Raw genomic sequence first — 25947 nt, 5'->3', positions numbered from 1 at the left:
TTCTTTTGATGGAGCCCTATCAGTAAAAAAAATACTTTTTAAGTAAAGTAAAATACTCAGGTACAATGTAAAAAAATCTGAGCTCGAGGCCTCTTGAGCCGGGGCCCTTTTGGGTCGGGGGCCCGTGGCATTTTGCCAGCCCTGCCACCCTGTTGTTACGCCACTGCCTATTTTACTGATCGCTCATATTGTATATGAGAATGTATAAGGGAATAGACTGCCATAAGGAACGTTCCTAAGCCACCTGCATCCACTGACTCCCTGCTATATCGTCTGCACTTAGATTATAGAGCATCGAGCCTTAAAAACGGGTCACCTTTTTATTAGCTTATTGTCAAATTAGCTGACTAGTTTTTTATTAATGTATGTTTGTACATTTATATTATTTAATAAATAAGTTTTTGCACATTAAAAAAATGCAGAATTTATAAGACAAAAAAAAAAGTTATAAAGGAATCGCTCATAACTATTTATCACGTAAATATATATGTAAAAGTTGATAAGCTTTTCTCGAAACTTTTATATGCAGATACTCTATCTATATAATCTAAGCATCTGTATATATTATCAAAGTGGATAATAGGATTGTAAGTAAAAATAAAATGAAATAATTATAAAAAAATAACATTTATTTTTATAAACGCTTGTATTTTACAATTAGCACATCATGTGATAGATAAAGATGTCAGTCAACAGCCACAAAAAATGTCAACTACATAAATTTTGGCGCGCAAAACGAGTTAGTGTTTAGAACAGGCAGAGTTGATTGGCCAAATCATACGTTCAATTGTCTCACATGCTAATTCAGATTTCCTGTCTCTTTCTAACATCTGACACGATTCTACGCCCTTACCAAGGCTCCATCCGCAGACACGCGGGCCGTGCCACTTCAGGACTAATTTCATTATGAGAAAATAAAAACAAGAGAATTTTTGAAGTCACACGACCCGTATGTTTGTGGTAAAGATTGCTTCTTACATATCTCACTCATCGACAAATTCCTTTTTTTTTTTTCTCAATTTTCTATTATTTTATCTTCCGTAATAAGGTTTGTTCTCAACAAATCACATTTACTAGTCTTTTTTTTTAATTATTTCATTATGATTACGCTTTGTCACTTAAATAAACCTATTCAATATCTTACACTTTAGCAGTTATAGGCCGGTTAGAAATATATATATTTTATGTATATATTTACAAAATATATATACTGGTAGTCGGACTATAAATTTAACACTGGTTCAAGGAAATATAATTAAATTAACACCAGTACTAAACGTCCTGCTAAAACCCAAATAGGTCAGCTAGAGAAGAAAAAAAAAATACTATACTAAGCTGACCTTTTTTTTACTTATGCCAAATTATATAACATTAAAAGAAATCTCACCATTATTATAACATGACGGGCCATCTCAAAACCGGATTTTATACGTTTTAAATTTTTTAATTCATACTTTTATAAATATTACATTTTTTTTTAGTTGAATAACATCCGACTTTGTGATGGTTCATGATACACATGCCAGTTATATATCACATCTTATATTTAAACTAAAAATTGCAGTAGAAATATTTGATACCTTTGTTTGTATTGAATAAATTAAAAAAAAAGTATCTAATCGATTTAAAAACTTCACCAGTAGAAAGCTACTTTATCATTACACTATGGGTTGTATTTTATTAAAAAAAAAAAAAAAAAGAAATGCGACGCGGGACAGTCGCTAGTACGTTTACAATCATAAGACGCATAATGTAACATATAACTGGCATAGTAGAAGCATCCATCCCAGGACACACGGAGTCAAAAACCGTGTTCAGTTATACCATTCCCGCATCTAACGACCCCTATTATTCTTGGAAACGGAACGATTTTGGCTCTGTTCAATTTTTTTTTTATTTATAATACATAGTTGAAAATTTAAATGTTCTTACTTTACCGAAGATTGGCAACGTCGGATTTATCTGACATTTTTTTAAAACAATTCGACATTTAATATTAATAAAAAATAATTGCCTAATGTATGTATGCTCAACACTTCAGAACAGCTGCACCTACTTGGCTAACTCAGATTAGATTTAATATTAGATTCCTAAATCTAATGTCGACAGCAAACCAATCTATTGCTGATGACAGTTGTACTGCACTCATGAAGAATTAGAGATTAGGTTAAAATTGGGATCAGCTTGCAATAGTTTGGATTGGCAAGTTGCACCAATAATACACGATAGCGGTTAAAAAAAAATATTTAAATTGTAGTATAAGATGGTAATTACATACATACATTGAACTACTAGAATTTATTTCAAGAGTGCCATCAATGGTTTGTATTGAAGGATTTTTGAAAAAAAAAAAAATGTTCAAAAATCCTTCATCGGATCCGCACGGATCAATCATCATTTTATGTCCGGGCGGATAGTTTTCAATCAACGTGTCTACAAACATTTAAAAGGACCAAACAACTCTTTTCGTCAGAATCGAATCCATCGAAAGACGTTAAATTGTCTTTGAATTTTGACAGTTAAATGCGACGTTGCCACACTGCGGCACGTTCAAGCGCGAACACTCTATACATAAAATGGGTTACGAGAAAACATAGTGATAGTTTATTTAAACAAAAAAATGTTTTATTTGGATTTCTTAATATTATGTTTTCAATATATAGTATGTGTTTCAATGAACTCTTCTCTATCTCAGTCTCAAAGCAATCACTAACAATACAGGAATATATTTCGTTATATAACAACATTTTAAACATGGATTAATTTCGAATACACGAGTTTATATATCGACGAATTAGGATTTACATGTTCCCCAATATTACACTGTATTGCATAATTTGATTTTTTCTTTTTAAATATAATTTCATGCCTATTATAGCGTGAGTAAACATTAAATGTCGGTGCAAGCAACATTATGAACGTATTTATATAACTTTTTTTTATATCAAACTTCCAAGTATAAGAACATTTTATATTTACACAATCACCCATCTCAATGTTACATATTACTAATTTATTTACAAAGAGACACGAGGCCGCACAAGAATGTTTATATATATACAGGGTAAAATGGACAGGTTGGCTAAAACTGAAACAGTGAATTTAGACCATTGTTCTGAATTGAAAACCAGTGGAAATTCTTTCCAGAAAATTCCTATTCCTTTATTTATTTAAAATCACGTACTCTATGATGTTGTCATAATATAAAAAAAAAAACTAATAATAATATTTTATAGTGAAATACTATTAAATACTAAAAACCAGCAATGTAATATACGTATTTGAATTCTATCGCGACGCGCGGAAACAGCCGAGTAAGGTCGACGCCGCAAGCGTACGAAACTATTTACGAAATAGCGCGCGCTGTAGGTATCACGCGTCGTGTGGATTGTAAAATTTCAAATACATTGCGCGGTGACAAAATTAATCGAGAAAAGAATCGTTAATTATATGGCTTTGGTGCATTTCCGGTGGGAAAATAATCTGCCATCTGATACAGGCCGTTCGTTAGAATCAGCTGTCTTCGTTTTGGCCAACCTGTCCCTTACATCCTGTATATAAAGAGAAAAATCGCAAGAATAAACTGACTTGGTAGAAGAGACACTCTTACACTGCAAATGCGATAATAAGCCCTTCTAACCTGCATAATTACTTTGTTATACGCGACACACGTGCGAGTGAGCGAGACAGACTCTCACTGCGCGTGAGTCGTTACTGGTTTAGCTCATAACAGGCCTGTATTACATAATGGTAGAGCGATGGACAGGATTGTCCAGAGCGACAGGACCCTCTAAAACATCTCTAAAAGCCAAACTGCGGTTGCCGAACCGCCTGCCAAGCGTGGCAACTGCTCGCAAAACCCCTTATGGGGAAGGCTTATGTCCAGCAGTGGACAGTTAACGGCTGAAATGAAAATGAAGGGCTGCATTAATATAGAATTAATAGAGTGTCCTTCTGTCTGTATATTTATTCTTACAGTTATATAATTGTTGCCAGACAAATGCTCCGAACTAGCATCGACCGGTCCGAGCCAAAACCGTCCGTTGGGAAAACAAAAATAAATTGAAAATAAAAAAAAAAAACCGATATTAACCGGTTACACTACTACGCTAGTGAGGTCCGTAAGTTGTTGCGGAGGAACGTCGACACACGTGGCGCTATGGGTGGCGCGGAAGTGACGTCACTTGCCCGCGTGCCCGTTCCCCAATGCCGGCTCGACCACCTGCAAAGCGAGCGACCTGTCAGCGCGCGCGCAGCCGTGTGTCGTCGTTCCTAATGAGGCTGGCATGGGGGCCGCGGGGACATATACGACCCCGCTGCCCACAACTGACCGATCTGAAAGCACCCACCCGCCACCAGGGTTTTTAATTAAGCGGAAACGACCCAGCGATTATGTTGTGCGACATATTTTTTTTTCAAAGTCCGTTCCAAAGAGGTGGAATTAGTGACCGGCCAGTATTTGATGGTTAATTTTTGCATTTGGAACGGTCGAGCCCCAAAGGTCACGGTATACACAGCTGCGCGCAAGCTAACGATTTAGCTGTTACATTCAAGTACCCATAAAATTGTATTAACAGGATGCATTCTGATGGAATGACAGATAAATGAAGATGGAATAACCACCATCAGAACACATTGTACAGTTTTTTATTCGTAAAAACCAAAAACTTATTTTTATCTACTCGAACGTTTCGTCCCTTTCTCTTGGGTTCATTTCGTAAATTGAAAGAAAAAGACAAAACACTGTCAAAATAGATATTGTAGGCTTTACGTTTTTACGAATAAGCGAAATCATATTTAAATGAAGTGGAGAGATAACACCAGAAATACAAACACACAAAGCAAACTTAAATATAACAGCCAAATGATTTGTAAAACAGTGCTGCACTCACAGGACCTAGTGATAAAAATGTGTGAAAGCGACAATTACATGCATTTCATAATAGAATCTGTCCATTGCAGAAATGATGAGTTTCACCATGTACGTGTATGGAGAGCTGCGAGGATGTATTTGATAACCAAATCCAATCAATAGAAAGTCATAATTTTTGCAATGGCCATTTATTAAGAAAATATATATATATTTGTTTACATAATTTTAATTCAGATATATCAACAAACCAGGTCCTATTTCAATTTATTGAAATATACATATATAAATAAGATTTAAGTAACTAAAACCGTAATCAATACTTGAACTCGTAATGTATTCAATAAAAAAAAAAAAACTCGGTATTCTATGTCTATATTTTTCCAAAATAGAACACCGAATCAAAATAGGGATCTATAAATTACGTCACAGGAAATGTATAACTGTTGTACACCTCTCCCGACCTTGTCATAATTGGTCACACTTGTAGGACTCCATTTCCCTCCTTGTGACGTCACATTTTGTGCGTGTGGCGGCACTTATCAGAGTTCTTAGGCGGTTGCGGCGTGCGCCACTAGTAGACAGGGTAAACTCGCCAATAAAGCAATTTAAGCCTTACGCTTATATAGACAGAGTTGAAAATTAAAATTTTTCGTTAATAGTTTAAATTTCGTATTTTAATACTTAGAGATATATTAGATTGTGATGTAATGTCAGGAGATTTAGAACCTTTTTCCACTCCTTGTCACACTCTGTCACATTTCTTCGACCCTTTCCTCCCCTTAACGTGTGACATAATTTATGGATACCCTATTTCGATTACAAATCGGTACATACCGATTCCGACTTTTTTTTAAATAAAATATATTGACTTAAAATATGTGGCTATAGCCGGACAAAGTTGGTAATACCAAAACTTTTAAAACATTCGGGGTAATATTAATGTATTCATAAAAAAATATATATAATAAAAAAATAATTCGTTCTTTACTAAACAGTTATTTACACTTATATGATAATCAACTTACAAAACTTATGAAATTCAGGATGGTAATCTCATTCATTAAAATTTACAATTTACAATCTTAAACATAAAAAAAAAAAACACAATTTAAACAGAGAAAAAAGAAAATATTCACAACTATTCTAATGACCTATGAGATTTTTTATACAACATATTCAATGAATAAAAACAATGTATTTCTTAATTTATACACAGACAAACATAAAAATAAATTCCAAAAAAAAATAAATTATACTAAAAGTCATGTCATATCTTCTATAAAATAGTAAAAACAATATGTTAAAAACAAATTTAAGTACGTTCTTAGAAAATATAATAATTATTAATCGATTAATAAACTTTATTTTTTTTTCATTTATCTTTGAAAAAATGGTAACGAGAATGGCACCACTGTTCATCAATATATCCGCATAATGTGTAATCAATATTAAAAAAAAAATGGAGTTAAAATAAACATTAACGCATTAATAAATTTTAATATTTATATCAATAAGTCAAAATAATTAAAAAAAAAATACCTCAAGACAACAGTTCCTGAGAATAATTATATATTAACTTTTTGAATATTTAACGCTTTCTCACTGTACTGGGTTGACTGGAAGAGATCTCTTTCAGAGATAAGTCCACACTTGCTCACAACATTTATAAATATTTATCTATTTAATTTCCAAACACAATAAAAAAAATATATATATACTTACTTAATTATACATTTTAACTGCCATTTTTTTTTAATATTAATTATTTTAAAATTAAGCTCTAAACATTTATCAAAAATATACAAACAATATTTACAAATTTATATTTAAAATTAAAAAAGATTTTTTACAAATTATATACATACATAAAACGTTCAATTGCCCAAATTAATTTATTTTAGTTGCCGCTCTCTTTCTTTTCCGGTAGTTTCATAACTCGATAGAAAGCGACAAAACACACACTGCAATAAGATTATTTTTCAAAACCAGTACGTAGACACGATCGCTTTAAAATGTCCACATAAGAAAAAAAAAAAGAACAATATCATTAAATATTAATACTAAAAAGTTGGCTTTGAACTTGTGAAAGCTCAGAAGTTAAGGAACATCGTATAAAGAGACCCTGTATTTTTTTTTTATACTTTTTCATCATTTTTGAGCAAGCCTTAATCGTTAATGTAGATTTTTTTATTATATACATTAAATCATTATTTACTAACATTAATTATGTATTAAAAAAATAATTATTAATTAGTAAAAAGAAAAAAAAATTAAAGCTAACACATGGTAATGTTTTTAAAAAATATCCATTTAATTTATTTTTATATTCAATTTTCATCAATTGTAAACGGTGAAATATATAAAATATATATAAACGAGTATATATGTTTGGAATGTAATATATGTGTATGTATATATATATATATATATATATATATATATATATATATATATATATATTGATCACTATGTAAGGAAATATACTTTCCACTTACTGTTAAATCACATTTCAGCTAGTAAACTATATATATATAAATATATATATATTTACAAAACATAGACCGTATAAAGTAACTACATTTGTATAAACAGATATATAAAAACTGTAGTTTTTTCAAATTTTTAACTAATATATAAAAATCGATTGCGCTTAAAACGTTAAAAAAACACTTCTAATAAAAGTGTATAAGTATTATTTCGTATACTGTATACGTTTTAAAACTATAAGTGATGTTCATATTGTGATGTGACGGTATTTACTATACATACTAAATACATACTGTATATATATACAGCATGTCAATCAATGTAACACATCCCTCGAAACCAGCTGGTCTACCTTTTTTCTTTTAATTTTAAAAGTTCCCTCTTGTCGGCGCAACTAATTCATGCATCTTCCCCCAGCCAGCTCTATCCCAGGCCATATCCTTTATCTGCCTATACGACATGACGCCTAGTGTTTCCTTTATCTGTCCCATGTAGTTAATCCTCTACCATGAAATGAAATTCCGAATTTTCGCGCTCAATTTCATATTTTTGTTCGTAACAAAATCGACCCTGTAAATGGAGCTTAACATTTCATCCATCATAAATCCTATCCTAATAGTCCAACGGAACGATATTTTAACATTTAAAAAAAATTTAAACAGCATGTATTATGTAATTTTAACATCAAATTTCTGTTTCGTTCGTGCCCGAAATTTAGAAAAAAAATTTCATGGTAGGCCCTCAGTGTGACCATTTGTGGCAGATTTCTGCCATTTTTACATTTAAAAAAGTCCTGTCTTTATTCAAAATTCAAATTTATTAATGTGAATTCTCTTGGAATCCGAATTAAATATGTCAAAATGTACCACTTTTGTAAATCATCAGCATGATATGCCATAGACAAAATGGCAGCGTACCGCCATAAACGGTCACGCCGCTGGAAACAGACATTTTTATATTAGTAAAAATTAAAAATATAAATTGATTATCACAATAAATATAGCCAATCTGCATCCGTAGCAATGGCACTGTTGGACTGTGTAGTATTTTTTTTTAATTTATGATTACATAAAATATTATTCTAAGAAAGTTTTTTTTTTTTAAATCTTATGAACACATTCTAATACAAGTTTTAAAGGATGTGTTACGTCAACTAACATAGTATATATACAATACAAGTGTGTAGTGTAAACATTTTTGTACTAATTGTAACATTAAAAAGTTCAAATATAAAATAGTATTTTTAGTACACATTTAGTAACATTTTTATATAGAACAGTGTAATATAACTATAGTAATTTATACAATTACTAATAACATTAGATAATACGCAATAAGAGTATATAGGATTCCAATATATTGCATGTACCCCATTATATTTTGAGTGCAATTGCAATATGCTTATATTATATATATAAAAAACATTTTATCATAACGTTAACTAACTATAAGACCAGAATTTGTGATGTTTCGACTTATGAAAAATGGTATTTCAATTAAGCCTAAGTTTTGAAATTATATATTTATTATTAATATAAAAATATGGCCATATGGTTACATGCATGGAATACGCCGCCCGTTTCCCGTGGATGTTGCAAGAGGCGACTAAAGGAAATTGTAAAAGGACGAGCAACAGTTTCCCTTTTAAAACATCTCTAAAGGCCTAACTGTAGTTGCCTACCTGCCTATCAAATGTAGCACTACGGGCAAAACTCCCCTTATGGGAGAGGCTTATTGTTACAGCAGTGGGCAATTAACGGCTGGTATGATAATATATGAAAACTATGTAAGATTGTGAAGCCAGAGAGATACATTTAAAAAAAATATATAAATTTATTTTTATTTATTATTATATTTAATAAATATATATAAAATATATTTATTATAAATCTATTACTTACTACCATACCGTCAGTACAAAGTATAATCAAAAATTGTCTATGGATTCAAATAAAAAAAAAAAAAACAAAAAAGCGGGAAGTGTTTATGGGACCTACTCAATAACCAGAGTAAAAAAAATTTAAATTTTTTTATTTAAAAAAAGGATTACTATAGCTAAAGTAATTTATTGAGAATATTTCAAAGTAGAATTAAAAATAATAAACACAAGAAATATTAAGAGATTAACATGCAAATAAAAGAAATAGGCTGGAGAAATGTGATAGAAAAAAATCTAGGAAATATAGAAAATATATATAAATAAATACATATATATGATATATTTTGATTCAATACAATTTTTTTTTTATTTAAAATCACAGTAGCTTGTTGACATAAACACGAGTGGGATAGAGGTACCCATATAGATGCAATTCTAAAAACTATAGAAAAACATACACAACACAACTATGGTGGTAAACAAGCATACGGCCCGTCTAATGGTAAACAGGGTTACCGTAGGCCGTAGACGTCTGTAAAGCTAGGGATATCACGCGTGTTTACCTACCGACCGACATTACTAGACAACTGGAATATGCAGACAAAGTCGAGGAACCTCAATTCTTCTCCATCCTATATACTTTTTTTTATTTTATTGTTTTATACAACTGAGAATGGCAAACAAGCTGACGGCCCACCTGATGGAAAGTGGTAACCGTCGCCTATAGACATGAGCAGTACCGTGGACATAACAGAGTATACTGTCTCGCCCATGATACCCCCCATGCGTTGCCATTCCTGAGGACTCAGGTGTTATTCCATTATAATTATTATTATCAGGTGTTATATACATTTAAAATATTAAAGATATATAACAACTATGTATTAATATGTATTAAATATAAAATATATAATTTCAAATCTTAACTACGACACTTAAAAATAAAGACTTGCATTAAAAATGTTCCATAATGTTTACTTATTCTATATATATATATATATGTATATATATGTATATAAACATTAATACAAGAAGTATGTAGATGTAAATTCACAAATTGTAAATTCAAAATGTACCTTATGTATAGAAATGCTAGCGTACTATTTCAGTCAAAATATACAAACATATATATATATGCAGTAGAATCTTCATTATCCGAATATTCGATTATCCGGACTTCAAGGCCCTAATAACCGAATTTAGAAATTGTATTATTTATTTATTATCTATTATTTGGGTAAATTTTTATTAAACATATGTTTATACCTTGTATTTTTTTTATAACGTATGATACCTAAATGATGTATGTAAAACACTTTACATAATAAAAAAATATATAAAAATTTAATAATACGCCTGGTTTTATATTTGATTCTGATAATGGAGATTCTACTGTATATTATGGTATAGCTGCGTTACAACTAATAAATTCAAATTACTATTAGCTAGATTGTGACCATTGTGTAGGGTTGCCACCAATTTCATTTCACCCTGTATTTATTTTTTTTAATAAATTTGACAATTTTCAAATGTTATACATAATTTGCTGTGTACTATTTATTTTGTTGTATGGTCCCGGTATAGATTGGGCCATCCCTTCCTTTCCCGTGAGCGTTGTAAGGGACGGCTAAGGGAACTTGATAGACAAGAAATGGGCAGTAGAGTCCCTTTTAAAATATCATAAAATCTTAACTGCGGTTGCAAAGCAGCCTGACAAGCTTATGTCCATCAGTGGACAGTTAATTGCTAATACAATGATGTATTTTACATAGAAAGTCCCTATTCACGAGAGAAATTTGACCAGTTTTTATAAGTGCTAAAGTTATATTTATACAAGTATGTATGATCAAATACGTTATTATCTTAATTGATATATAATTAGTTTTCAGAATCTATATTATTATTATAATGTATTGTGTAAAATTTTTCTTGTGACACAATGTACTGGTCAATATATATATACGTACTGCGTACGCGCAATAAAAAACAGTATGTTAAAAACGTCCACATTAGATATACTATTTATTGAGTGTATAAATACTTTAATAATTATAGTTAGGTGGCAACCCTAGTATAAAGTGTGTTTCACTCTGGCGGCGGCGGCGGCACAGGCGGCGGCGGCATCGCTGGGAGGGGCGGCTGCGTTCGCAGCGGCGGCCGGGGCGGCTGCGGCGGCTGCGGGGGCTGCGGCGGGTACATGGGCTGGTAGTAGTAGCCGTCCATGGGCACGCCGTAGTAAGCCACCGGCGGCGGCTGCACCATGTAGTACGGGAGGGGGGGCGGGACGTGCCAGTTTCCTACCTTAGCGGCCGGCGCTCCGTTGTGGCGCGGCAGCTTGGGCGGCGGGCCCGGCTCCGCGGCCGAGCTCCTCTTCCGCGACGTCTCCAGCACCTCCTTCGATATCTTGATCTTGAGGCCGGACGACTGCGGCGGCGGCGGCGGGGCCGCCAGCCTGTCCTTCGGGATCTTGATTTTGAGGCCGGGACTCGCCGCGAGCTTGTCCCGCGGGATAGTGATCCGCAGCGTGCCGTCTGCGGGCACTTCGGCCGCGACCGGGGGCGGACTCTCTCTCTTTTTCTCTTTTTTGTGTTTCTTCCTCTCCTCTTTTGACTTGTCGCGGTCTTTGTGTTTGTGTTTGTCCTTCTTCTTCTTCTCTTTTTTGTGTTTGTGGTCGGACTCGGTGGAGGGTTGCAACGGGGTGGGTTCGGGCTGCGGTGGCACGGGAAGAGGTTCCACCGGTTCCCGCTTTATTTCCGGCGACTTTCGTTCCGTGGGAACCGTGATGGGAACAGGCTTAGCCAAGCTCTCCTTCAAGAGATTGGAGACTAGCGTCGGGTCCGTTTCTATCCCGTTAAGCGCCCGGGCCGGCTCCGGTTTTCGCGGTTCCGGCGCCTTCGTCCTTATAGAGGAGCCGCGCTGAGAATCCCGCAGGACATTTTCGTAGCCGGGGGTTTCTTCTATTTTCTTGACGACCGGCACCAGTTCCGGTTCAGAAGCGGAAGGTACTCGCGGCCGCGAGCGCTGCTGTGGCTCCTTAACAGCCGGCGGGGACGAGAACGGTGACAAGATAGCGGGAGGTTGCATTTCGCGGATGGCGAGGGAGGGGTCGGGCCGCCTGCGCGGGCTCGGCGGCTTGTCCGGCGGCTGGGCGGCGGGCGGCGGCGCGGGGGCGGGCGGCGCCGCCCGGGGCTCAGGCTTGGGCCTCGCAGGCGGTGGCTGCGGCCGGCGAGGGGCAGTGGCCGCCGCGATGGGTGTTGTAGCATTTTCTGGCGAGAACAACGATGGTGGTCTCGTTCTTTGTTCCGGTTGTGGGTGAGGCTGAGATGGTTGGCTAGTGCTAGGACCCGGTGCCGGTCTGTGATGGCGATGGTCCTGGGGCGGTTGCTTGTGGTGGGGCGGCTTGGCATGGTGCGGCCAGGGGTGGTGAGGTTTATGGTGTTGGGACGGCCTGTGGTGAGGCGGAGGTTGGCCGGGTCTAGCCGGTGGAGCACCGGGTCTCGGCTGTTGCATGGCAGCCTGCCGCCTCTCCCTTTCCTCCCTCTCTCTCTTCTCTCTATACAGGTTGTAATCTATCTTCTGTGGTTGTTGTGGGTTAGCGGGAACCGACGTGGCGGGCACGTAACCACCGGGAACCGGTTGGCGGCGCCGTTCCCTTTCATATTCTGTGGGAATAAAACACTTTATTAACCGACTTTTAAAAGAAGATTTTTTATTTTTGGTTGTATATTTTTTTATGTTTGTTACCTCATAACTCCGTTAGTTATAAACTCATTTGATAAATTCTTTTTTTGACTTAAAAAATATAATTACAAACTGATCTCATAAACCTATTACGACGAAAGTAATTAACCATCGAGTAGAATTTAACTTAAACATACATTGCTAATTAAAAGCTTGTAAAAAAAAGTCACTAGCTAGAGAAACTAAAGTGTCCACTTTGGGTTTGCTGGAAAGGAATGCCTTAAGATCACCTTTGTAGATTTATCTCTGTCACATTTTTATGTATTGTATGTACAATAAAATATTAAATAAATAAATAAATATGTCAAAGAATAATTCGAGGAAGACAATAGATTACCTTTGTCGAAGGACTTGTCGAAGTCGTCAGTGGAGGGCCCGGCGACGGGGTGCTTCTTGTCAGGCGCGGCCGATCCAGAGGCAGAGGCCGGACCTCCAGCGGGGCCCGAATGTGGGGAGCCACCGCCTAAGGACACGTTCTTCATTAGGAATGCAGACGATACAATTATATACGAAGAGTTACCACTTCTCATCTGGACGGCGGTAAGCGTGGTATCTGGTATTCTAAGTTTCATAAAAAAAAAATTCACGTCACATTGGTACTTTAGGAGCTGTATTTTTTTAAAACCAACGCCAATAGACATATTGCAAACAACTGTTATAACCGACTAGGAAATCATTAGATAGAAATGTCTTGTTCTTCCTCGAGCCGTGGTGATTTCTGATGATTCCTTCATCAATGGGCTAACTGACCTGTTTTCATCCTCACCTATCCTTTCTTACTGGTACTCCTATAACGAATCCTGGTAACACAAACGGGGTAAATATTACGTTATCATTCAATCATACTCCATAGAATACATTAAATGGATTGGTACCAGAGAGAGACTTTGTACAAAAGTCGATTGCTTGGGTACCTCTGTCCCATTCGTGTTTCAACCGTGAAGCAGTTGTGTTTGCATGGCTGTGTTTCAGTTTGAAGGGTGGGATATGGTGTGAATTTACTGGGTACAGAGCAATAACACCTGAGTCCTCAGGAATGGCAACGAATGGGGGGTATCATGGGCAAAACAGTATACTCTGTTATGTCCATGGCACTGCTCATGTCTATAGGCGACGGTTACCACTTTCCATCAGGTGGACCGTCAGCTTGTTTGCCATTCTAAGTTGTATAAAAAAAAAAACTCACTGTTGGTGGTCATCGACATCATTTTCCTCTTGAGACGCGACGGACACTTGTCGAATATGTGGAGGAACTCGGCCGTGAGCCGCTCAAGCAGTTCCGTAGTGACGCTGCGGTCCACGTATGAAAACCAGTGGCGGCCCTCGTGCGATTGAGGTATCTAATAACAATACATTTCATTATTTTTAATTTTTTTGATGGATGAAAATGGTATGGTAACCCCGCCTGCGCTAACGGAATACACAGGCGAAGCACCAGTGAAGGGTGATAGGTGAGAATTTAAAAAGAGGCCAGTTAGCCCATCACGATGAATTCATCAAGAATTAACCATGATAGTTTCCAGGGGGAACCGCGAGGTTGTCGACCTGGTTGGGTAAATTGCTAGCAATGGGATACTCAGTCTTCATTACTAACAATCCCTTTCCCCCCTTTCCAAATTGGTTGACAACTAATGGAATTATGAGGTTGAACAAATATTTAAAAATAAAAATAAAATAAAAATAAAAAAAAACTCACAGCCCAATTGCTCCATTTTGATGCCAAATGTATGCAGAAGCATGCCACAACCGTCGGCCGGTATTGTAGACACATCGTAGTCAAATGTAGACTATTTGATGCCATGAAATACGAAGTCTGCGCCAGGTCCTTGGGGGCTGTTGACAAACAGATAAATAATCAATGGTGCTAGTTCAAACTATTTTAATTTATTTTGCTAATTTAAAATTATATAGTATAATTTTAAAAGTTGTTTTATATACCGTTAAATAATGCATTTACTTTATTTATAATTGTTCCATATATTTTATAGCAGGACATGGAGATACGATTTAACTGATGTAATAATACCTTAATTTGACCTATGATCCACAATAAAGACATTTGTATTTGTAAATCAAATTTCTCTGAACATATCATATTTGAATTAATTCACTGTTTGTTACTCTTTATCAAATTGTTCAATCAATGTATTAGAAAGAGAGAGAATACTTCTATAGCTAAAACAAATGGGGATTTACTATACATTTGATATTTTTATGAATTAAAAGAGATATTATATTAGTGAGTTTTTGAAAATTTAATCAATATAGTACTATAGTTTCGTTTCAATAGAGCTTACTGAAAATGTATACAAACAACCGAGTGATCCAGACGTAGACAGTCTACTGATGTCCAAAAGTAATAAAGATTGTGTACCAGAAAACCAACTTTAACTGTGACAAAACCAGTTATTTTATTTAAGAATTACTAAACCGATTTTGATAGAATTTCTAGAGGACCAATCTGTCAATATATTCTTTCAGATAAAAAAAATATTCAAAACAAAGACAAAGATTAAACAAATTCAAATTGAAAACCTTCTTTTATTAAATTTGAAAAAAAATTTTTATTAATTAATGACTAATTTCATTCTAGTTCCTATGACAATAAAAAAAAAAAAAACTTTATTACATTTTCAGACAGGTCTATTGAAGCAAATACCGAGCACTTTGTACAAAAGTCGATTGCTTGGGTACCGCTGTCCCATTCGTGTTTCAACCGTGAAGCAGTTGTGTTTGCATGGCTGTGTTTCGGTTTGAAGGGTGGGATATAGCGTGAATTTACTGGGTACAGAGGAATAACACCTGAGTCCTCAGGAATGGCAACGCATGGGGGTATCATGGGCGAAACAGTATACTCTGTTATGTCCATGGTACTGCTCATGTTTATAGGCGACGGTTACCATTTTCCATCAGGTGGGCCGTCAGCTTGTTTGCCATTCTAAGTTGTATAAAAAAAAAAAAAGTTAATAATTACTTGTAGGAATGTGTGATGGGAAGGGTTCTAGTGTTAAAAAGAGGTCTAATTCCAAGTTATGTGCATTGAGATGTTAAAACATAGATATTTTAAAAGCTAGGTCTAGTTAGGGAAACAAGTCTTTATGTTTCTATTTTTAATTTTTTTTTTATAATAATTACGTTCATAAAAATATCAAAGATTGATTTTTGGGAAATTATTCATTTTATATATCCATAACTTTTTCTCTCTATCTAGTTATATATATATTTTAATTAAATATAATGTCATTTTAAAGTTATTTCTACACCCAGAGTCGTTTAAATCATTAAATAAACAATTAACACTTAAGTAATGATACTAAGTAACTCAGTATTTAAAAGAGAACCAATTAATGATTCATTAGAGACAGTTACAAAATTCGTTAATATGCCAATTGACAACTTTAGTTATCATTAAGTAATATGTCATAAGTTAGTCATAAGTTAATTACATAATTACTCAAATAGGTCGATTAGAACATCTCTGAGTGCAGTAATGACACAATTATAACAGTATTAAAAAAAAATGAGAATGCTCTGAGATGCATGTTACGTTTTTTTTTTCTAAAATTTTTACAGATCACAAATAAATTTAAAATGCGACATTTTGCCCCAACTATGCCAAAGGATTAAAAATGAAGATGAATATGAAATTATTAGGTAACACACAATGTTTTTTTAAAATTTTCTTTTTTTTACATACCTGAGTGACATTGCGAAAATGTCACATTGTGTGATGCGGTTTTTTTTTAACGCTTACGGCTAAGTTCTTTGCGGTTTTGAGGTGGTTGCATACCTGATTTTTATACATATGGATTGACGAAGTTTAACTTCCGTAGTTTATTTTTTATTTTAAAAGAGATAAAAAAATATAAAAATTTTGATACCATAGTGATATGTTAGAATTAAGAAGTAAAGATTAATAACGAGCCATATTATAGGCGAATTATTAACTATATGAATACACGATTTTTATATTGCTAAGAGTGATAATTATTTTTTTTTCTTAAAGGAAATAAATATCTAAATTAAGAAAAAAAAATCAGAAAAACCTCAAAGGATATAAAGTTATTATTCTTCAGTCAAAAACCATATCATGGATAGAAAATATTTAAAAATAATACGCAATACTTCTATCTCTCTGGAAAAAAAAAACTTGGTAAAGTTTAGAAAAACAACCACTGGCCAAACAGAACAGGGAAGTCAAACGCCGTTTAAAAAACATAAAATAAATATACCACCGTCAAAACATTTGAAAATCGAACTAGCCGCGCGCGAAACAAGCATTTTAGAGCATCCGACCACAGCCCGGGCCCCGGGTGCCCTGTCACCGATACGGTATCCTGTGACAGCAATGTCGGATGTCTCACCTTTTACAAGGTGACACGTGCGTACTACGTGAGTGTGGGGATGGTCGATCGCTACATCAAACCCTAATGTCTGCAGGAGTACATTTTCGTTGAAGACCAGGTCCTGCGCCTGTAACAATGTGTAAATAAATTAAAATTGTGTAAAAAAAATGCAGGCTTCATTCTATACAGATCAAATTGCAATCAGAATTGAAAATTTCCACTTTTATTTTAATTCGATTAAAATGCTACAAAACTCAACGGGTCTCGCGTCCTTGCCTTTCTTATCGGTTGGAACAATAAAGAAAAAAAAAAAACATTATCTAGTGATCATGCCACTACTGCGTCTGAAGTTAAATAGATAAAAATAATATTTATAAATATACTCTGTACGTCAATACTTTAAATTCTAATTTTGAATTGGGGATTTCTTTTTTTATTAAATTACGTATGTTGGCAAACATGTTTAATTCAATATTAATGCTTAAAAAAAAAAACAATGTATTTTTGAATGCAATAAAGAACAATATGAAACATACCTGTTCCGTATACTGTTCTGGTGTGAGTGCATTGACACTCTCACCTCTGTGGAGGCAGACGTGAGCTACCTTTATAACATATTCTAATTTCCTGGGCTGCTCCTCCACCTGGATACAAAATGGTTCACGTGGTAATCATCACCATTAAAGAATTCTTATCTATTAATTCTCACTGGTGCCCCGCCAGTGTATACCGATAGCACAGGCAGGGTTACCTTATCATGCATTAGAAAAAAAAATAAAGTAAATGTATCTTACCTTCGCGGCGAGGAACAGCGCGGCTGCCGCTATAGCATTCCTGTGGAACTGCGTGAAGGAATGGAACGCGTAGAACCGGTGCATATAAACAATTGCTGTGTTGATACATAATTGAGAGCTGTTGGGTGCTTGGTTAAGGATTTATTGACAAAAATACTGTACGTTCTAATTTATAGTTACAAAGACAAAGAAATACAATAAAATACACGAGAAATATTAAAAAAAAATCATTACGTATGGAAATCAGTACGTTATTGCGTAATAACACGAGATATATTTTATTAAAAAAAAAAAAGAAAACCCGTGCGAAGTCAGCACAGATTGCTAGTAAATAAGTGTTCCACTGAGTAACAAAGATGGTATGGATGGTATCCTAAATAAATAAAAAAAACATGAACATTGTAATGGCGAATGTGGTTATACTAAAATTAATAAATCATAAATGACACCGAGTTTACTTAAAACTTAAAAATCCTAAACATTGATCAAAATTAGACGAAACTTTGTAATTTTTTAAAAAGTAAAGTTAAACGTAAGTAAAGTTCAAATTAAACCCATTATGATGATATATATATATATATATAAATTTGCTATGTTTGCAGTTTTCAACAATTGTTTCGTCTTCATCCGAAAGTCTTCTTCAGGGGCCTAAACAAACTTAGTATGTTTAGTTAGTTCATAAAATTGCTATATATATATATATATATACCCCTAGCCGATGGTAGACCCGTAGTAGCTCTACACTGCTTAATGTGGGGGGAAAGGGATTGTTTAATAATGGGGTTAAATAGCCCCATTACCAGCAATATACCCTATCAGGTCGACTACTAACTAATTCTAGTTGAATTCGTCAGGATGGGCTAACTGACCTGCTTTCATCCTCATCTGTCATCTCTCACTGGTGCTCTGTGAGTGTATACCGATAGCGCAGACGGGGTTACCACACCATTATCAACCATTATCACACTGCTTAATGCACAATCCAGCCATGACTTGTTGTACCCAAATTAATATAGATTGTGTTGGGGGGAAAGGGATTGTTAGTAATGGAGACAAAGTCCCATTGCTGGGAATATACCCAGCCAGGTCGACCTCCTCGCGGTTCTCCTTGGAAACTATCATGGTTAATCCCTTGTGAATTCATCATGATGGGCTAACTGGCCTGTTTTCATTCTCATCGATCACCCTTCACTGGTGCTCCGCCAGGGTATCTCGTTAGCGCAGGCTGTTAGCGTTACCATTCCATTTTCACCCATCAGAAAAAAAAAATATAAATTGTGTCCCAAAAAAAATATTCAATTATGACAAAACCAGTTATTTTAATCTAAAAACGTAAACTACTAAACCGAGCATGATAAAATTCCTATGGGATCAATCTGTAAGCATATCCTTTTTGAAAAAAAAAAAAAAAAAAAAAAAGAATTTTCTAAACAGGTTTGAAACACACAGAAATATGAGGTATCAATCTTTTTGAAGTTGTTTGAAAATAAATGCATTGTATAATTTGTGGGCGGGGTTTGTGTAATTAATAGAGATAATACTTATCTATAGAAGTTAGATCAGTTTATCTATCTGTTACGTGCGATAGCTAAAACATTTTTATCAAATAAAAACATGGACGTGTTCATACTTCCTACAAATGTGAAACTTTGAAAAGATATTTTTGAATAGATTTGGATGAAATTGGGATTTAGAGATACACAATATCCTAATTTTACTAATATTAAAAATAAAAGATATTTTGAAAGACAGCTGAATGGATTTTTTTTGATGGGTGAAAATGTTATTGTAACCCCGCCTGCACTAACGGGATAAGCTGGCGGAGCACCAGTGAAGGGTGATAGATGAGAATGAAAACAGACCAGTTAGCCCATCATGATGAATTCATCAGGAATTAACCATGATAGTTTCCAGGGGGAACCGCGAGGACGTCGACCTGGTTGGGTATATTCCTAGCAATAGGATTCTCAGTCTCCATTACTAACAATCCCTTTCCCCCCAGCAAGTAGTATTATAATATGAGAGCTAAGAACAACAGACGGAAAAAAAAACAGTTTTTACAAATTATGCGCCTGTCTATATGTTTGTTACGGCATCATGCAAAATATAATTAGAGCAAATTGGTTGCGGTTTTAACACTTCTATTCCTGTGGGTCTAACTTAAAAACTCGTGCATGTATTCTCTCGATACGCCATTTAGAAGCGATCTATTTAATTGCTTTCCCTACTTCTGAAATGCACACATACAAAACAAGGAGCAAAAATATACTAATATATATGATTCTGCAATTTCCTATCAACAATGGTTACCCATCCAAAACAGTGACGATACAAAAGATCGCTTAACCGGTACAATCGCGTTTCGAGTACAATTAAATCCGCGAGTACTGAAATAAACATGTTTTCATTAATTATCACATGTTGTACAAGGAAAACGCGTGTACGTTTATTCACAGTTCGCATATGCTAACATGAGTCATCACCGCCTTCGCGGAATGCTAAAGTGACCGCGGACCGTTACTTCCACTCGTGTTATTATTTTCAACCGACTTCAAAAGGGGGGAAGGGATTGTTAGTAATGCGGGCTACTAATACCATTGCTAGCAATATACCCTATCAGATCAACCTCACCCTGGAAACCATCGTGCTGAATTACAGGTGTATTTTTTTTTTGATATTTGAAAATGGTATGGTAGCCCCGCCTGCGCTAACGGGATACGCTGGTGGAGCACCAGTGAAGGGTGATAGATGAGAATGAAAACAAGCCAGTTAGCCCATCATGATGAATTCATCAGGAATTAACCATGATAGTTTCCAGGGGAACCGCGAGAAAGTCGACCTGGTTGGGTATATTGCTAGCAATGGGATTCTCAGTCTCCATTACTAACAATCCCTTTCCCATTACAGGTGTATTCATCAAGATGAGCTAACTGACCTGTTTTTCCATTATCCACCTATCATCTCTCACTGGTGCCCCGCCAGTGTATACCGTTAGCGCAGGCGGGGTTACCATTCCATTATCATCCATTAAAAAAACCGACTTCAAAAAAGAAGGAGATTCGCCGTTCGGTCGTACGTTTTTACGTTTGTTACAACATCACTCAGTTTTAAATTGAGTAAAGATATAGTTACAGATTGGTCACATGGAAATCTAATCAAAATAGATTCAGTAATTTAGATTTTAAATCAAAATAACCATTTTTTTGGATTTGAAATTGGTTTTATTTTGTAGGACATAATCTTTAATTACAGATGTATGCAATAAAACCAATATTATAGGCTTTTTAAGCGATTCCTACGGTGTCTAGTGACTACCATTTAAAAAAAAAAACAAAATTTTTCAAATGGGTTTACAACTGATGGAGTTATGAGGTAACAAACATAAAAAAAATACAACCAAATTAAGAACTTTCTTCTTTTTTAAGTTGGTTGAAAAGACCACTTATGCGAAGGCAAAATCATTTATAAATTCTAAATATAATATTCACAAGGCAAATGTACGTTTTTTTTTTATTGAAACAACCAATTTTTGAGAAGCGAAAAGTTAACATTTCTCATTTTAAAACTTGAAAATAAGTCCCTTCTTTGCATGTGTTGTTAACAAGAGAAAATATAAGTTATTTTTAAAATCTATTGTTACAGTAGGTAACAATCAGAGTATAGGCACTGTACCTATACTACCATTTCTTTGAAATTGGGCGGTCTTTTGTATTATGTGTAGCTACCACAATACTTTACAACCTCATTGTATTCCTATTTGGTATAATAATACATCTTTTGTAAACAGGTATATATTTATTACTTTATAAACAAAGAGACATTTGCAAATGGTGTTTCCCCTTCTACAAACACTAAAAATTTTAAAATAATATTAAAGAGTATATAATCAGTAAATTCTATTCTGAAAAAAAAAAAAAAGACTACAATAATACCACAAGAATAATACTGGCTATTTTCCCTATCCTTTATTTAAAAAAAAAAAGAACGCCAATAAAAATTTAAATGTTTCTTTCTATGTTCAAATATTTAAATTATTTGAACATAGAATGCAGAATTGTGCTGCTATAAAAAGATTTTGCTCTGCAAAGAAAAAGACCCTTCAATTGTGGTGATATACAATTAAATATTCAATAAGAGAATTACAAGCATATGTAAGACATGGCGAGCTGATAGGTACTGTTTACAGAAATGGCCAAACCAAAATTTCATTACCCCTTTTCCATTCGTTCATTCAAAGTCAGACAATGGTTTGACTAAATAACACACAAATATCTTAATAATATTTTAAATTTACACTATTAGTTGGAAATAAAGATTGTATTATTATAGCAAAAATATAAAAATTCCAATTTTCATGTTACTTATGGTTGAAAAAGGTTGCCATTTGATCTGAGCATATAATGGATCAACCCTTTCCTGTGGGTGTCATAAGAGGAGACTAACGGAAGGGAGATTCACTGTTAAAACATCTAAATCCTACTATTTGCAATTGCCTACCCGCCCATCGAGCGTGACATCTACTGGAAAAACCCTTCTTATGAGGGAGGCCTATGTCCAGCAGTGGACAGTTTATGGCTGATATGATGATGATGATGATCTTAACAAACTTTCAAATTTGTAACATTAGTAGGAAATAAAGATATTCCTTTTATAGAAAAAAATAATACTAAAAACCATATTCTGATATTAATTTTACTTATGGCTGAAATTTTTCAAAATTGAATTTGAACCTACACCCTTTTACATGTTAAGACTGATAATGATTAAGTACTGTAATATATATAATAATTAATTAATTAATAACTCCTTTCCACTCATGGTTTGCTGGAAGAGAACTCTTACAGAGTTAAGATCACCTGTTGTACATCTTTATTTTATATATATTATATGTTGTAATTTTTTGTGTACAATAAAGAATAAATAAATATATATATATATATATATATATATATTAAATAGATGTAATATTAAGGATACTTGCAAAGGCAAACCATGTTAGTTTTCAACCGAATTAAAAAAGTAGGCGGGTCTCAATTTAGATATCTGTTTTTGTTTGTTACCATATAACCTGATCAGTTATAAACCAATTTAGAAAATATTTTTTTTATCAGAAAGAATATGCTTACAAATTAGCCCCATAGGAATTTTATCAAAATATGTTTAGTAATAAGTTTTAAAATCAAAATTACTTTTTTTTTTATTAAAATATTTGGTTTGCCAGGAGCTTGAAGTCAGTTATTTTTGTTGACCACAATCTCAATTATAATTAAATAGCTTTTATCTACAACTTCATTCCATGAAAAAAAAGAGATATAAAGTATCATATATCCTTCTTTACCCTATAAGGTATGTCTATAACAAAATTTCATAGTGATTTGTTAAGCCCTTAATGTGCTATTAGGTATCAAACAAACTCACTTTCACATTCATAATATTAATAAGGATTACACATATATTGTTGATGGTGGCTCAATAAATAAATATATAAATAACTGAACAATACATATGACTAAAAACAGCGATTACATCCTGCAAGAGTACTCAGCTACAAAGGTGAAAGGCTTTTGGATGTCACATGAGAGGTTTATGGTTCACTTTCACCATTACTCATGTTCAATGTTACTAGGTAAACATAACTAAAGATTGAATATTTATTTATGGTAAAAAATTGGCAATATACTATATTGCTGGCTACATTTTAATTTATTTTTTTTATTCCTTTTCATTATTTTTATATATATTTTTTTGTAATTTTTTTGTTAGTTAAAATATCCAGTTTTATTTAAAATTTTTACCACAATACTAATTAAAAATTGTTATAGAAATGTTAAAATATGAGAATTATAATAAATTAAATAATGTGTGATTGAAAAATTTTAACCCGCTCTGTTTTTATATTAGGGAAAAATTAATCAAATTAAAAAAAAAATTAAACATTTGCACCATGGCAAAACAAGTGTATAATCAAATCATATCAGCTGTTATCTGTCCACTGGTTAACATAGGTCTCCCTAGGGTTCTAACAGTAGTCACCATGATTGACAGGCAGGTTGGTAAGCACAATTAAGAGGGATACTAGCTACACATTCCCCAACCATTAAGTTCCCTCAGTGGCCTCTCAAAATACATACATACATAGATAATGATCTATGTTCAGTTTTAAGGTTGACTGGTAGACAACATGATCTGTTGTTAATTCCGTCAAAAGTATATGCATTTACACTTTTGTTTTTAGTAACTTAGAATAGCAAACAAGCTGATGGCCCACCTGATGGAGAGTGGTAACCGTCACCTATAGACATTAGTTTCACACACGATACCCTGCTGCATTGCCATTTCTGAGGACTCATGTGTTATTACTCTGCCAATATATATAAATAATTCACTGCCATATCCTACCCTTCAAACCAAAAAATAGCCATGCAAATACCACTATTTCACAGTAGAAACATGAATGGGGCAGAGATGCTCGAGCAAATGATTTTAGTACAAAAATCTCCCTCTGGTTTTGTCAGTACTTATCATGGGCCTACATGGGACATTTGATAATATAACTAATTGTAAATTATTACAGAAGGGCATATCTAGTCTTGTTCTATATGAAGAAATGTATATATATGTAAATTTTATTTCAATATTTATGTGTAGCGCTACCGAAAAATTTTAATTCGTACAGATTTCTCTAAAGAAAGATTATATTTATTAGTACTAAAGTTTGATTTAAATTTTTTTTTTGTTGTGAATCTATTATTTAATATACCATTAATCATACATAAATAGATTACAATTAACATTGTTATTATTTAGTTTTTAAAATGTGAAAATTTATTTTTGATAACCTCAGTCTGTCAGTTTCAGACTTGTTTTTTTTTTATTATTTATAAATACAGTTTTATCAAAATGGGATCATCTGTTATATTAAACACTCTCAGCATTTATTTAGTTACAAACTAAATGAGTGTTTAAATACTTTAAATTTACATAAGTTTTTTGATAACCAAATGATAACATAGGAGTTATCTCAGTCTGGACAAGCGATGCCGGCTGTCCGATACGCAATAAATGTGGTAATTTTAGATCAGACAGGTCGATCACCAGCCGTTAAAAGAGCCCTACGTCACGCGCAGGCGTCCTCAACTCGAGTCGCGCGTACAAGATCACTGACCTACAAAACCACGCCATCACGCTGTTCATAACCTAAATTAACCTAATGATTTTATGAAAAATCGAGTAAATTATAGAGTGAAATAACCACTTACTTGATTTCTATAGAGATGTTACTCAATTAGAAATGGGAAATCCCAGATGCCCAATCGAAAGTGCATTTCAGTGGCGCCGTTACAGAATAGATGTTTCGTCATCTTTTACTCAGTGGAACACTATCACAACACACAATTATGCATTTCATATGCATATACACTAGCAATAATAGACTTTTCATAAATAAAAACACAATTTTTTAACGCGAAATGCGCGTTTTGTACACATGACTCGACAAAAACATTGCACTCAATATCACTAATTTTTGAAAAGGATACACTTGAAGCCTCTGGCCCATGTCCTGGATAAGGTTCGCGGCCTGCTGGCGATAAGCAAGCTCCTTATCCGAATCTAATCCGCATTTTTTGCTTGGAGAATTCACTAATTGGTCTTTTGTAAAATACCATTTTTCTTGTCCACCAGCCATTGAACGGATGTTGCAATGCTGCGCGCGGGGATACACGACGGAGAGCAGCAGTCCGTTTACGTACGTGAGTGGGAAAGGGTCAGCACTATAACAGCGGCGACCGGATAAAGATCACGTTAACATTTGAGAGATTGAAAAAC

The 25947-nt window shown here is 34.2% G+C and overlaps 1 protein-coding gene across 2 annotated transcripts; it reads right to left on the bottom strand.

The window, feature by feature from the left end:
• Window positions 1–611: 611 nt before the first annotated feature.
• Window positions 612–25888, bottom strand: LOC113515260 (cyclin-T). Of its 2 annotated transcripts, XM_052901127.1 has the most exons (9): window positions 25659–25888; window positions 18121–18238; window positions 17863–17970; window positions 17345–17453; window positions 14677–14813; window positions 14167–14320; window positions 13318–13443; window positions 11541–12901; window positions 612–4222 (listed from the first exon to the last, which is right to left on the bottom strand). In XM_052901127.1, the coding sequence occupies exons 1-9, from the start codon at window positions 25805–25807 to the stop codon at window positions 4181–4183; spliced, it is 2304 nt and encodes a 767-aa protein (XP_052757087.1). In that variant the 5' UTR covers window positions 25808–25888; the 3' UTR covers window positions 612–4180. The 2 variants fall into 2 exon arrangements, with proteins under 2 accessions (XP_052757087.1, XP_052757086.1); XM_052901126.1 differs by lacking the exon at window positions 612–4222 and having other exon boundaries at window positions 9832–12901.
• Window positions 25889–25947: the final 59 nt, after the last annotated feature.

The sequence above is a fragment of the Galleria mellonella genome, unplaced genomic scaffold (genome assembly GCF_026898425.1).
Source record: "Galleria mellonella isolate WM207_F2 unplaced genomic scaffold, CSIRO_AGI_GalMel_v1 utg746, whole genome shotgun sequence".
Classification (NCBI taxonomy): Eukaryota; Metazoa; Arthropoda; class Insecta; order Lepidoptera; family Pyralidae; genus Galleria; species Galleria mellonella.
Note: the sequence above shows the minus strand (reverse complement) of the source record. Positions and strands in the feature narration are given on the sequence as shown.

Bases quoted from the DNA above. Each gene is read 5' to 3' on its own strand.
- LOC113515260 (XM_052901126.1), bottom strand. From the start codon at position 25,807: ATGGCTGGTGGACAAGAAAAATGGTATTTTACAAAAGACCAATTAGTG. The intron at 17,971-18,120 runs GTAAGATACATT...TTTTGTATCCAG, and splicing joins CGCTGTTCCTCGCCGCGAAG to GTGGAGGAGCAGCCCAGGAA. The intron at 14,814-17,344 runs GTGAGACATCCG...GTTTGTCAACAG, and splicing joins CACGTGTCACCTTGTAAAAG to CCCCCAAGGACCTGGCGCAG.